Source organism: Esox lucius, chromosome 10 (genome assembly GCF_011004845.1).
Source record: "Esox lucius isolate fEsoLuc1 chromosome 10, fEsoLuc1.pri, whole genome shotgun sequence".
In the NCBI taxonomy this organism is placed as follows: Eukaryota; Metazoa; Chordata; class Actinopteri; order Esociformes; family Esocidae; genus Esox; species Esox lucius.
The window spans coordinates 9,481,630-9,496,144 of NC_047578.1; the positions used below are offsets into that span (position 1 = coordinate 9,481,630).

At 45.6% G+C, this 14,515-nt stretch overlaps 1 protein-coding gene across 3 annotated transcripts; it reads right to left on the reverse strand.

Annotated features, from left to right (window-relative positions):
• Positions 1-710: 710 nt before the first annotated feature.
• On the reverse strand, positions 711-14,473 carry pdcd6ip (programmed cell death 6 interacting protein). Of its 3 annotated transcripts, none has more exons than XM_029122851.2 (18): positions 14,154-14,473; positions 10,879-10,933; positions 10,648-10,717; positions 9,944-10,071; positions 9,421-9,574; positions 7,229-7,329; positions 6,256-6,387; positions 5,874-6,096; positions 5,553-5,676; positions 4,883-5,060; positions 4,453-4,564; positions 4,143-4,312; positions 3,809-4,057; positions 3,577-3,711; positions 2,580-2,674; positions 2,270-2,387; positions 1,908-2,083; positions 711-1,816 (listed from the first exon to the last, which is right to left on the reverse strand). In XM_029122851.2, exons 1-18 carry the CDS (start codon positions 14,357-14,359, stop codon positions 1,603-1,605), a joined length of 2,640 nt encoding a protein of 879 aa, XP_028978684.2. In that variant the 5' UTR covers positions 14,360-14,473; the 3' UTR covers positions 711-1,602. The 3 variants fall into 3 exon arrangements, with proteins under 3 accessions (XP_028978684.2, XP_028978683.2, XP_019905672.3); XM_029122850.2 differs by having other exon boundaries at positions 1,908-2,086; XM_020050113.3 differs by having other exon boundaries at positions 1,908-2,086; positions 6,256-6,372; positions 14,154-14,472.
• Between the last annotated feature and the right edge of the window lie 42 nt (positions 14,474-14,515).

Here is a 14,515-nt window from a genome sequence, read left to right on the forward strand (position 1 = left end):
AGCCACGTGTTAGAATAGAAGACTGTCAATGTGCAGACTACTCTGGTACCACACGGTTTGACAGAGAAAGATAGAGGTACAGTGATGGAGGCAGAAAATTGGTCTTTCTGTATGGACTTCTTTCCTTCCAGATCTCACACTGCCCAGCCATCTGTGTCACACACATGCCAACACTGTAGATTGAGGTATTTGAATTAGTGTCTCAACACACTGTTAAAACATTTTGAGAACAGGGAATTGAATGAAACCCTGACCATGAATGTAATTTGCATGATCATTTACATCCAGATGCAGAGAGCTCTGAGTTTCAGGAAGTGTGCGATTGGCAAAACAGACATAACTCACACTGAAATTAAATGTCTGCCTGTGGTGTGTGAAGGTCGAACAACTTTCAGGTGAAAAAAAGAACTGTTTCTGACAGGTACATTTCAGTCTTAATGGATTTACTGGTCTCTGGACAAGGCTGCCCTCTCCTGGCCACTATGTATAATGCCAGGTATGTATTGACCTGGTCTGCTCATGCTTACCATTCATGCATTTCAGCTGCACAGCTGTACTAGGGTGGGGATGGGACAAACCTTTACAAACATTCTGCCTGGATATCTAATTTTTGGGGGGATTACAACATTTTAAAATCAGACTAAGGATGTCAAGGATACGATTGATTTAAAAAAATAAAAAAAGTGTTACATAAAACCTTGAGACAAACATCTGGTCTCCAGAAATGTTTTAATTACATTAGAACCAAAGAGAAACACGCAGCATTGTTAGGTCAATCACATACAGTCTCTCTAAATATATAATAACCTTCATCCCAGAAAACATCTACAGCCATTTACAGCTTTATTCTGATTGTAATAGACAGAAAGACAGATCCCCAGACAGAGAGCAGGAAGGAAAATATCAGAGGCAGGGGAAGTGGGAAGGGAACATCTTCAACAGTCATTATTTCCTTTAGAAAACCTACAGGCTTTTACTGGATTATATCATTGGTATTATTCATTAAAAAAATAGCATATAGTAGTGCCAGTGTTCAGTGGGGTGATCAGAGGAGGGTCGTGTATAGCAGAGAAACATAGGAAAGCTGACGTGGAAAATGTGCATCTCCCATTGGACAAGTTCAAGTTGCACACATCCCCGTTGCGCAGAGTTCTGAAATATTGACTCAAGAACACAGAGTGCTGGGAACATTCATTCATTGAGCCCCTCATCTCGGAACGTATCACCGCTCCGCTAGTGTCATGCAGTTGCCCAGTACCAATTAGTCAAACTAGGAAGAGACGACGTCAAGAGGAAAAAAACCCACAACAATTAGAAAAATAATAACAAAAAGAAAGAAAGAAAAAAAGAGCAATAAACAAAGAGAGGAGCTGGTTAGTGGATGAGTGTGGCCAAATGGAAGAGGGGAGGGGGGAGTGCTAGCTGAAGTGCAATGAGAGTAAGAAGGAAGAACACGGGATGGATATAGGGAGGGTGAGGGAGGGAGGGAGGGAGGGTGAGGGAGGGCGATAAAGGGAGTTATTGCTGGAGATATTCGGATGGTGGCTGCTGTCAGTTGATAGGGTAGGGGAGGAGAGATGAGGGAGGTTTAGGACAGACGAGTTAAGGTTGAGGGAAGTATGGCTGGTGTGGTGCTTGCTGGGCCGGCTGCTGGTAGGGATAGGGGGACTGATGCGTTGGGGGGGCCCCAGGGTAGCCCCCCTGTCCAGGGACGGGGCCCTGCTGATAGGGGACGAACGGCTGCATGGGGGTTCCCATGTTGTACTGGCCGTACGCCGCATACGGGTTGTAACCCATTGGCATCTGGTAGGCGTACCTGGAGACACAGAGCAGACACCCAGACCGTAAGAGGGGAGATGGACCACAACCTGCCAACTGGGACCGGGCGGACACACTTAATGACTCACCCGGGGTATCCCTGGTAGGTGGGGTACGGCGGTCCCTGGGCCTGCGAGGGAGGGGCCATGGGTGGGGGGTTTCCTGTTTGGGGCTGGTTGCTGGGAGGGTTGCCAGGCGCAGAGGCAGCCTGGGGGGTGAAGGTGGGAGGAGGGGGCCTCTGGGGTGGTGGGGCTTTGGCCTCGGGCTGCTGGGAACATGGAGGGGGGGGGGGGGGGTCGGTCAATAAAAAGATCATCAAAATAAGGATAAATGGCAAACGCTTGGTATGAACGGCTGATGTAAAGGCCGTTACTAAACAGTTTTATTTGTATTTAAAAGGATCTCAACGTCACGCTCCACTACAGCCAGCTAACCAACGGTGACCACTCACGAAGACGGTCCTGGGTGCCGGGGTGGGTCCGGCGGCCGTGGCGGTGGGGTTAGTCTGGTAGGCGGGGACATTGAAGGACGGGGCGCTGGGCTCCCTGGCGATGCTCTGCTGCAGCTCCCTGCGTGGGCAAACAGAAACGCTGTAGTGTCACTCGGTCGCCAGGGAAACAACAACAACCTCAGCTGAATTCCCATGAACCACCAATAATGGAACAATGTTGCAATCAGTTATAATTCACTAATTAGACAGAACTGTGTTCAGAACAAATATGAATAAAGACGGCGTCAGAGAAATCATCACCACTACATACTTGAGGAGTTCGTCCCGCTCTGTCTTGCGGGCGAAGACGATATCGCTGCACTTGTTCTGGAACTTCAGCAGGATCTCGGTGAGGTCATTGTAGAACTACAGAGAAAGAGGTGGTGATTGGTTGGATGACAAGCACAGTCTACATCTGATTGGTGATCTCCATGTAAAGATTGTAAAATGTTAAACAAGCCCGTGTATGACAACAGTGTATTGTGGTCCAGGAAAGTCCAGCAGTCTCTGGTGCAAATGTACTGCCAAAGCATGGTCTCAAATCAAGCCTACTACTCTTAACAGAAATGCTCCTCTTTCACCAATTTCCTGTCCAATAAAGCTAAATTAAATCTTAAAATATATAAATATATCTAACTTTAAAAAGTTTCTATGCATTAAATAAAGTCAAGTGATTCCATCAGAATTCTACCAATGAATCTACGTTGCTTTTTGATTTGATATTTGAATGTGATTGTAAATTCAACCTGTTGTGACATTTCTTTATTTAAATTGTTCACATTCTATGGCAATGGTAGGAGCTAGTAACAGAATGTTTTTATGTAACCAGTGGTGTCATTCTGCTAAACTGTGTACCAGCCTAATAAACTTCCTCATATAATATCATACCATAACTTTAATATGCCTGGCAGATCTGCATGCTTCTCCACATGGTGGTGTACAACAATCTTACATAACAAAGAAGTTCAAACCAATGCTATAGCGGGACATGTGCATTGGAAGCAGCAGACTAGACCAAAGGACCAATCCAATACATTACCAGCAACAACATCCTTTGTTTACTGTATTTTAACTGGGCCATTTTTCAGGCAAATTCGCCCATATAAAGCATAAAAAAAAAAGTTTGGATGGAAACCAGGATGGAACTCATTCAATTAATTTAGACCATGTGTAATTGAATCTGTCGTGTTTTTTTTTCCGGGGATACGACATCTGATAATGTTGGGTAACAATGTCCTGGGGAAAACCTGTCACCAGGCAACCGTTACCTTGGTGCCCTCTTTCAAGTTGCTGGTGATCTCCACATAGCTGTCGTGGGCAGAGGCCAGCTTCTTCAACACCTCCTCACGATCGTTAGCTTCCGAGTTGGACTGCTTCAGACTGGAGAACTCCTGGTGAGATGCCTGGGTGGGGGGACAGCATCCGTAAGGTCAATCTTATCCTTCTGACACAGCTAGCCGTGGAAAGTGTTTGGGTGTACTTTGCAGGTCTGCCTCTGACCTGCACATTGCCCAGCAACCCTTCCTGGGCGCGGAGGCTGGCCTGGACCCTCTGGGTGTAGCTGCCGTATAATTGGTCCAGCTGGCTGACTGACAGCGCCTCCTCGTTGATGGCCCCATCCTGGGCCAGAGCCGTCAGGAAGCAGGTGGACATGTCAAAGGTCACCGCCTTAATCTCCGCCTCCAGGCCCTCCCTTTCTTTCTTAACTTCTTCGAGCTTGGACAACTGGGAACGCAACACACTCACCACCTAGAGGAAGAGATCCCGGCGTTAGCCCGGCAATAGCCCAGCGATAGCCTGGTGTTAGCCCAGCGTTAGGCCCGGTCTGACTCACCTCGCTGCCCTGCAGGGTCTTAGCAGGGTTGGCTGACGGCAGGGCAGCAGAGAGCTCCGCCTCAGGTTTACACAGCAGAGCGATCATCTCACAGTGTGTGTTGTATCGCTCCCTGACCACCTGGTCGGCCTGCACAGCCTTGTCCAACACGCTGCGGAAGTTGCCCCCCTCTGGACCGCCGGGCGACAGGACGGAAAAAGATTTAACACTGTTGGTTTCCCAGGTGGTACAACAACACCGCACTCATCACTATTCACATGCGTGTGTACGGTTTAGTAGTGCGAGCGTCCACGTTTGAGAAAGCTTCTACCTGCTCTTAAGGGTTTGTAGAGATCTCCTGATGGAGTTCTGTTCCAGCGTTGGTTGAACTTGGACCTCAGCTCGCTGTCTGTCGACTCCTCGTCATCCAGCATTTTCAGAGACTACAGGGCAAACATATACATTATACAGAGGTCTGAGGTGGGGTGCTGTATGGCCATTCTACCACAGCTAAAGGGTGTTCTCAGGCACAATACAACACTGAGTGCCTGGACAGCTGTTAGCAGTGACATACTGGCCACACACTACAAATGCCGGAGATGCATTACAGCTCTAATGAACCAACAAATGTACAGCAGTAACACGTCATTTGATGTCTCACTGATGGTATACGATCTCATATACCACAACTATCAGCACTCTGGCCTGAAGCCATCCAGTCTATAAAATACATGGCTTCATGGGTATATGAACGTGTGTACCTCATCCAGGATCTCTCTGTTGCGTGTCAGTAGTTCAGGCAGGTCTCGGATCAGCTGCTCTATGCTCTGCAGCCCCCCCTGCTGAACAATGGCACGGGCCTTATCAGCGATGGATTGTGGGATAGAATCTCCAGATAGGTCCTCCAGGGCCGCCGGCAGGTTCAGAGACGCCAAGACACTGTTGTTGCATTTATAAACATTGTCAATAACACACACACAAAATTGAGACCACTACACCTTTTTCTTTCCTTTCCTAAAAAGTCAAAAAGGAAGGTTTTGAGTGAGGAACAGATGGGTTAAAATTAAGAGCCCACTGCAAATTGAACACTTCTGTTCCTCACGCAAAACATTCCTTTTCGACTTTTTTGGAAAAAGGTGCAGTGGTCTCTTCATTTCTTCCCAGAGCTTTATCTCTAAACACCATGCTCCAACACTTGTTATATATTCTAATACATTATCGAATGTATTAACCAAGAGGCGCCAGGACATGTAAAATGATCGATACATTATCAATGTAGACGGGATGAACATAGCTGTAGTATGACTATCTAACAATGTGCCGTCATATTTGACGCAAGCATTAACAGAGTTAAGAGGTAATACAAAACTTCGCCGGCTATACATGACGGTAATGAAGCGAACACGAAATAATACGAAGAAGCAGTAATACCCGTTGCAGAGGTTGGTGGCTTCCCTCATGGTTCCGACCAGTCTGTTGACAGTGTCAGCCTTTCTCTGGTTGTACGTACTCATACTCTGCTGTACCGCCATGGGCACCATCTTCTCAAACAAGTCTAGACGCAGGCAGAGAGCGACAGGCGCAGGGAGATGACAGTTTTCAAAATAAATCAACAACAGTGAACTTGGTCTGCCTAACTCGGCCAAATGTCTTAAGTGACCGACTGTTGACTGGGGTTTCATTATCCCTGTACATACACAAGCGTGTGCGCGTGCGTGCACGCACGTGTGTGTGCGCGCGGTACTGACTCACCAGTGAACTTGGCGCTGAGCGGAGGTGTGATGGCTGTAGCTTTCACTAGAGCTGCTTTGCCAATGTGTTCCAGGTCTTTGACCTCGGGGACACGGTCGTGGTAGATGAAGTCGTTGTCCTTCTTAGCAGCGGTCAGAGCACGGTTGATCTTATCACTCAGTTCCTTCACGCTGACGTACTCATCGTAGCGAGATGCTACGGTCTTCACAAGCTCTGCTGCATGCTGGGGGATGGAGTAAACAAAGGAGTTCGTGACACCGTCACACCCTTTGCACTGCGATTTGTAGGTGCAATGACGCATTTTCTTTATGGATTTCTGGAGAAATAAAACATCTAAAATGCTGACCCAGTTCCCCCCCCACCCCCACCCCTTCTTGAGTACCTGAAGGCGAGCAATCTCCTCCCCAAAGTGTTTCTTCTGCTTGGCAAGGATGGACTGGTGCAGTTCAGCATTGGCCTGCATGATGCAGTGTTTGGCTGCCAGCACCGGCAAAACCTCCTGGAAATAGAAATACTGACCAGGGAGACGCAACAACCACAGAGCGGAGCACACAAAAATACAGCGAACCACACACACACACACGGGCGCGTCCACACACACACGGGCACCAAGGAACAGCACAAACAACACCAGAGCAAATCACAAACAAGTACACACATCACGAAAGCCAATCGGGAACAGGCGATCAGAGTCACACGCCACCAAGAGGGATGCAGAGAGAGGAGGATAACAGGAGAGAGAAGAGAACAGGGAGTGAGTGATTAACCTTTCGGCAACATTCACCCATCCTTTAGAGTCCTGCCTAGGGGCTCCAGCCCCAGAACGTGCATGCGTGTGTGTGTTGACTTAATCTCAGGTGATTTCTGGATTCCAGTGTGCAGTGTGGGCGCATGTGTAAGGGTTTAAGATTCAAGTGGAAGACAGGCCCTGGGAACATCTGAAAGGGAAGACCCAGGTGACTATCTTCCATTTGGCTGAGCCACTAGCCTTGACAAGATTCATACAAACATAGAGAATATTTAGAATTATAGGACCTACATTTAAAATTATATTTCCATAAGCCAGTGGACACGCCTGACTGTTGATCTCTCTGTGTGTGTGTGTGTGTGTGTGTGCGCGCGCGCACGCATTAGTAGAAGAACAAGCGGCAAGACAGGCAAGACTCAGATTTCATACATTTCAGAATCCCATTATTAGATAATGACACACCAATCAGAATGGAAGCCGGGCAGTGAGAGGGCCAATGACAACAAAGTCCAAGTGAAGAACAACCAATGAAAAGAGCACAGGTAGTAAATAAACAGTCGGGGCAACGGTGAAGTCCCACTCCCTGATGGACGTCTTTAAAACAAACCTTGGGCAGGTTCTCCTTGTACTGGCACTGCTTGAAGGCGTCACTGTAAAAGTCTGCTGCCTGATTGGCCAGTTTGGCAATGATGCCATCTTTCATCTTATCTGCAGAGACAGTGATACATGTTATGGAAATTCTTGAACTAATGTACATTTGAGAAATGTCTTCTTTTCTATTACCTGATATGTAACTCAGGTCTTTGGTTGTGACACATGTCTGTATAATATCAGAGGATTATTAGGTACTCTGACCATCTGTTCATCTGCCTAAACCAATAAGGGTATCTGTCCTTTGTTCCTTTGGAATGTGGTCCTTGGGAGAAGTAGGGGCAATTGGCTCATTTGGGTAAACATTATGGCAGGAAGGAGAAGGTGTTGGGGACAGCCCACCCATTGGGTAAAACCTATGTGACATAAGACAGCATCTTACAACACCCCTTTTAACTGTAATAAATATGGACTGTTCATGTACATTGGGGCAAAAAAGTCAGCCACCAATTGTGCAAGTTCTCCGCCTGTAATTTTCATCATAGGTACACTTTAACTATGAGAGACAAAATGAGAAAGAAATCCCCGAAATTCCCATTGTAGGATTTTTAATGAATTTATTGGTAAATTATGGTGGAAAATAAGTATTTGGTCAATAACAAAAGTTAATCTCAATACTTTGTTATATACCCTTTGTTGGCAATGACAGAGGTCAAACGTTTTCTGTAAGTCTTCACAAGGTTTTCACACACTGTTGCTGGTATTTTGGCCCATTCCTCCATGCAGATCTCTTCTAGAGCAGTGATGTTTTGGGGCTGTCGCTGGGCAACACAGACTTTCAACTCCCTCCAAAGATTTTCTATGGGGTTGAGATCTGGAGACTGGCTAGGCCACTCCAGGACCTTGAAATGCTTCTTACGAAGCCACTCCTTCGTTGCCCGGGCGGTGTGTTTGGGATCATTGTCATGCTGAAAGACCCAGCCACGTTTCATCTTCAATGCCCTTGCTGATGGAAGGAGGTTTTCACTCAAAATCTCACGATACATGGCCCCTTTCATTCTTTCCTTTACACGGATCAGTCGTCTTGGTCCCTTTGCAGAAAAACAGCCCCAAAGCATGATGTTTCCACCTCCATGCTTCCCAGTAGGTATGGTGTTCTTTGGATGCAACTCACCATTCTTTCTCCTCCAAACACGACGAGTTGAGTTTTTACCAAAAAGTTCTATTTTGGTTTCATCTGACCATGACATTCTCCCAATCCTCTTCTGGACCATCCAAATGCTCTCTAGCAAACCTCAGACGGGCCTGGACATGTACTGGCTTAAGCAGGGGGACACGTCTGGCACTGCAGGATTTGAGTCCCTGGCAGCGTAGTGAGTTACTGATGGTAGCCTTTGTTACTTTGGTCCCATCTCTCTGCAGGTCATTCACTAGGTCCCCTGTGTGATTCTTGTGATCATTTTGACCCCATAGGGTGAGATCTTGCATGGAGCCCCAGATCGAAGGAGATTATCAGTGGTCTTGTATGACTTCCATTTTCTTATAATTGCTCCCACAGTTGATTTCTTCACACCAAGCTGCTTATCAGTCTTCCCAGCCTGGTGCAGGTCTACAATTTTGTTTCTGGTGTCCTTTGACAGCTCTTTGGTCTTGACCATAGTGGAGTTTGGTGTGTGACTGTTTGAGGTTGTGGACAGGTGTCTTTTATACTGATAAGTTCAAACAGGTGCCATTAATACAGGTAACGAGTGGAGGACAGAGGAGCCTCTTAAAGAAGAAGTTACAGGTCTGTGAGAGCCAGAAATCTTGCTTGTTTGTAGGTGACCAAATACTTATTTTACCGATTAATTTACCAATAAATTCATAAAAAAAATCCTACATTGTGATTTTCTGGATTTTTTCTCTCATTTTGTCTCTCATAGTTGAAGTGTACCTATGACGAAAATACAGGCCTCTCATCTTTTTAAGTGGGAGAACTTGCACAATTGGTGGCTGAGGATTATTCTGTAAGCTTTTGACGCGTCTCTATTTGCAAATTAACTGCTAATTATGCCAAGAGAATTTTGTCTCTGTACTTTTAAGAGTTCCGATAGATGGAATTACCGTCACATACCATGGTTACGGAGATGTATAACAGAGTGGTAACCCACCATTGATAACCGATGTGTGTGTGTGTGTGTGTGTGTATAGGGTGAAGTGTGTGTGTACCTGACGTAGCCTTGAGGAAGAACACCTCCTGTGCCTGAGCCAGCATGATGAGGCTGAGGGTCCCTACGGTCTCTGGAGAGATGTCCATGGTGGGCTCCCTATTCAGGGCTGACAGCACTGTGTCCTTAATGTGCCCAAACGCTCCGCTGGCCAGCTGTTGGTAGCGGTTATGTTACTAACAAGCACTTGAATATGATTGATACAAAGCCAGCATCACATATTTAGTGTAGCATCACTGGACGCACTGCAGTGACAGTATCAGTAAGCAGTAGTATTTGGCTGTAGTATTACAGTATCAGTAAGTAGTAGTATTTGGCTGTAGTATTACAGTAAGAATAAGTAGTAGTATTTGGCTGTAGTACTACAGTGACAGTAATAGTAAGTAGTAGTATTTGGCACTAGTATTTTAATAGCTTTTCACTGATTGATGTATTTTTTAGGCGCATATTTCTTGAATAACTGCTTGTTCAAATTTATTTTTGTGTTTTTGATTCGCTAACTAGTAGTATTGCCTCAGATTTACCTGGTAGAATTTAGCTGCGGCCTTCAGTCCTTCATCACTGTCCAGGTTTTGTTCTAGCGCGATCTGACTGGCCAAAGCAGCCGCATTGAACAACACACACGTCTTCTCATAGCCCAGACTGGCCAGGGCTAAAACGCAGACACACACATTATCGCACACATTCATAATCATCAAACATGCCACTCGCATTATCACATAGACGTTATCACAGAGACACAACATAAGGCTTCCTGCATGAGGCTGACATAGTAAAGGTACAGTCCAGTGAGAAAGTGTTCATGCGCTTTTCTGCTTCTCGTGAATTTTGTTGCAATTAGCATTGTTAGATCTATAGGCAAAACCATATACTAAATAAAGAGAAGCAGAAGGAACAAATGAGATTAACGTTTATTTTAATCTATGCAACACCTAACGCCCCGCTGGGAAAAAGCAATAGCCCCCTTAAACTGGCTGTCAGCTCACATGGCTGTGGCTTAATTCAAACGTGTTTCTTTAGACACGTTTATTTAATCATGTTTTTAATAATGAGATAAATCTGAAAGTACTCAATGACATAAACAAGTAAAACTGAGGAAAATCTCAGTGGGTCAATACTTCTTTCATGGCACCATCCTGCGGTCACTTAAGACTACGGAGTGAGGAAAAACTCAGTATTACTTCCTTCTACACTTTCTGAAATTAACCATGCCCGCAGGCGTGTGTACCTAGTTTGACTGAGCCTCCGAACAATGAGCCCTTATCAAAGGCATCTTTCCATGTGAAGGTTAGACACAGCTGCAGAAACAGAGAGAAAGAGACACATTAGTAACATTATCATTGTTTGTTAGATTTGCAGTTTGATTCTCGATGAGGTTGAGTACAATGGACACGCCTGTGATGTTGTGTTGGCCAGCGGCAGAATATATTGCGTGTGTACTCGATACGGCGGTAGGTACCTGGTTTTCAGAGAACGGAAACTTGGCTTCCACGGCACATAGCTGGTCATAGTACCTATTGGAGAGAAGAGCGAGAACGCCTTTACCCAAAATGTGACTGACCACTGACACATGACAGTGACTCAAAGAGTACAGAGAAAAACCACCACGCATGAAATGCTATAACACGGGTGTGGTAATAAGGGCCTCTGATTTCTGGAAAATTCTATGAAGACACAGAACAGAGAGGGGGAGACCGAAGCAAAAATCTCTGACTGGGGAATTCCCTTGTTTACCACTCCCTTCTGGGTCAGAAGGGACACCAGCGCTACAGTTAACACTCAGGACAAGAACGCCCAGGCGGAGAGGACCAGAGAGAATGAAGAGCGGAAGCCGGAGAGGAAGTACTCCCCGTGTGAGGATAGGAGGAGAGCGCGAGGGCAAAGAGGAGGTGAAAGGAGAGAAGTGGGATTGCCGGGTGGGCGCGCTGAGGCGTTTCGGCAGAAAAACAAAAACAATGAACAACAGTCACACTAGGTTAAACAACATAACGACAACCTGGTCATGCTAAGGGACCAAAGTACACACAGGTCTTGTATTTTTGGAGTCAATTTCCAATAGTTCCATGACACCGGGCAAGTTTAATAAAGGGTGCATCTGCAGTATTCGACGGGACGCCAACTTGTGTTTCCAGTTTCTCCCCACAGAGGGCTGCTTGACTAGTGTCTCCTGCTGCTGACACAAAGACAGTCTATACGCAGGGCTGTGAAAGGCTTGGATACAAACCCGTTGCCATAGCTACCTGGCACACAACTCGCTCGGTACACAAGCCGAGAGAGCTAATAAAACGGCTACAATGCTAACATCCCACTGCTAGGCTGCTACCCACTCGGAGCGTGGCCAGAATGCGAACACAGGCTAGCTTGACCCCCCGTGCGTAACTAACAGGTTAATGCTGAGAATGATCAAGTTACACCAACAAACACCCCCCAGGCCCTGAATCAGACCCTCCTACCCGACACTAGAGAAAAGGGAAAGAAGCAGAAGGCAAAAGAAAGCAGAACAGCAGGACCACGGAGTGTTGAAACGCTGTTCCGTTAGCACAAGCAGGGATCGTTGAATTTCAACACGAAAGCTTTAGTGTATTGATGCCACTCAGCTAAAGAAAACTGAGCCGCTATGGCTAGGCTCAACTGTAACTCTAGCGAATGGAGTTAATGAAACTGTATTGAATGTAGTTGATGCAATGCGCTTGTGTACAGGTGGACAATAAAAGGGTAAACTGTAGGTAACATGACTCCATGCAGGGAAGTCAAAGCCCTGCTCACTTCACTAGCATTACATAGAATGATAGTGAAGCATTACATCCACACGTAGTTCACCAGGTGGGGAAGCACAGACTACAAGAAGCAATAAAAGGTGAAAGGTCACCCCTCCCCACAAAACACAGGTTGTTCTGTGGTTATGGCACAGGGGCCTGGGGAATAGAGGAAAAACCCAGTCCAGTTAGGCAAAGTAGGTAGCCAAAATGACAGTCCTGTTTCCTCCATGTCACGCTATGCAAAACATCCCTACCACCTCACTGCAGGACTTATTTAGATGTGACTTCTCTGACTCGGGCAAGCTGAACGATAGCTGAGACAATAAAAAATTAGGTCAATTTTATATAGTGCTTTTCATTAAGAAGTAAAACTCAAAGAGCTTTAAAAACATAACAGATGTGGCGTTCTGGCAGAGGCAGTTCCAGACAGTCCTCGCCAAGCACAGTGTTTTAGCAGTTCAGATAGGTAGAAATAGCAGTGAGTGTGTTGCTACAGCCCAGCCTAGCTTAGAACGCTGAAATATTTTAATGCTTTATCGGTCCTGTATAAATTCATGGTTTTCATTGGGTGATGAAACCTAATGTTTTTATCAACCCACCTAAGTTTATACATTTACCCTTTAACAACTTAAAACTTGGTGTCAGACTACTTTCAATGCGAGGAGGATTTATCTAAGGGACAAATAATAACATGGAATCCAGCACAAATAAACACACAGCAATTATTTGTTGACTACAACATTTGATATGCTGCTTGAAAAGCCTGCTCTTTTAAATCATACTGGTTTGCAATGGTCTAGTCACCTGTTAAAGGGCCAATGGAAATGTTCATTGTAAATTTTGGACGGCTTTTGCTGCACGCTCCGGGAAGTGCAGAGGAAGAGGTGGCAGCAGAAGAAACGTTAATTCCGGGATTATTGACCACTGGGTATAACAGTGGAAATGACGAGGCAAACCCGTCCCCAAAAATAGTGTACTATGGCATGTATAGTGCGCCATGTTATCAACACCACTCCCTTTCCAACATGCAATGTTGTCATGGCTAAGGTATGACAGTGATTCGACAGATTATGCCGACATTACATATCCAGACCAAAATGTGAAATTGGAAGAAACAAAATTGTATTGGTAAAGTCCCCGACAGTATCTTTGCTGAAGTTCGTAATCGCAACAAAAAACAACCAGGGATTACAGTTCCTCTTGGCTCAAAGACTACTTTACGGGTAAGCAACTATCAATTTGAAAAATTGTGAAACAGGCCTTTGAGACCAAAAAGCTAATTTCGTAGCAATTTTGGTGGCAGTGGAATCTCGTCGGCTATTGAATCCATTCCCACCACATCCTACCCCTTTGGCCTTCTTTCGATACCAGGTGACTAATAATAACGGATTCTATTCGCGCAACAGGACAACCATTTTAAATAAATACCTGAAAGTAATAATGTTGCGATTTATATTACAGATAAAATAAAACAAATGTTCGGCATTGGGTTTGATGACGTTCGTTAGGACATTTCAGTGTCACTTTGAAATGTGATATTGCTGCTGGTCAAACTGACTCAGGAGGATGCCAGCTGGGAAACAGCCATGACCTAGCTAGCTAATTGCCACTAGTATGCCGCTAACATTAACTGACTTAACTCGAACTCTAAAGTTAGGTAGTTAAGAGAGCTAACTAGCTTAGTGACATTAGCTGGTTAATTTCACATAGGGAAGTCGTTGAGCGATTTGTCAACAAATAGACCCTGAACAAACTCAAAGCGTTCAAGTTAGCGTGTGTAAATTATTAAACATATGACCCAAAGGAAAAAACACATACGATCATTTCAGGGTGCGGCAATGGAGTTAACGTTACGTTAACTACTAGCCACCTAGCCGTTTCCGGACTATCGAAATCTGTGAAATAATGAGTTGTGTGGCTCAATAGAGATGCATACTAGCTAAGCTAGTTACGTCAGTCTGTTAGCATTTCCTACCTCAGTAGGATTTCTAGTGAGCTTTCGTGTTTGTCCAGCGGCCTCCCCAGAGCACTCTTGCGCAGCTTGTTCAACTCCTCCACGGATCTGATATATTCACCTTGCTCCTCACCCGCTGGATATGTCGCCGTGACAAATTTGGAAAGCGGTTTTACTAGATCTACTTCAGACGACTTCTTTAACGGGACAGAAATGAAAGTCGCCATTTCAGCCCGCAGAAAGTAACGAATAAAATAGAAGGAAGCTATCAACCGGACAAAAACAAGCGACTCCCTACTTCCTGGATTCTGCTGCGAAACGTCAGATGACGTTGTCGTTGACGCAGAGAGAGAGAAGCGCAGTAAGCGAATACCGGAGAGCGT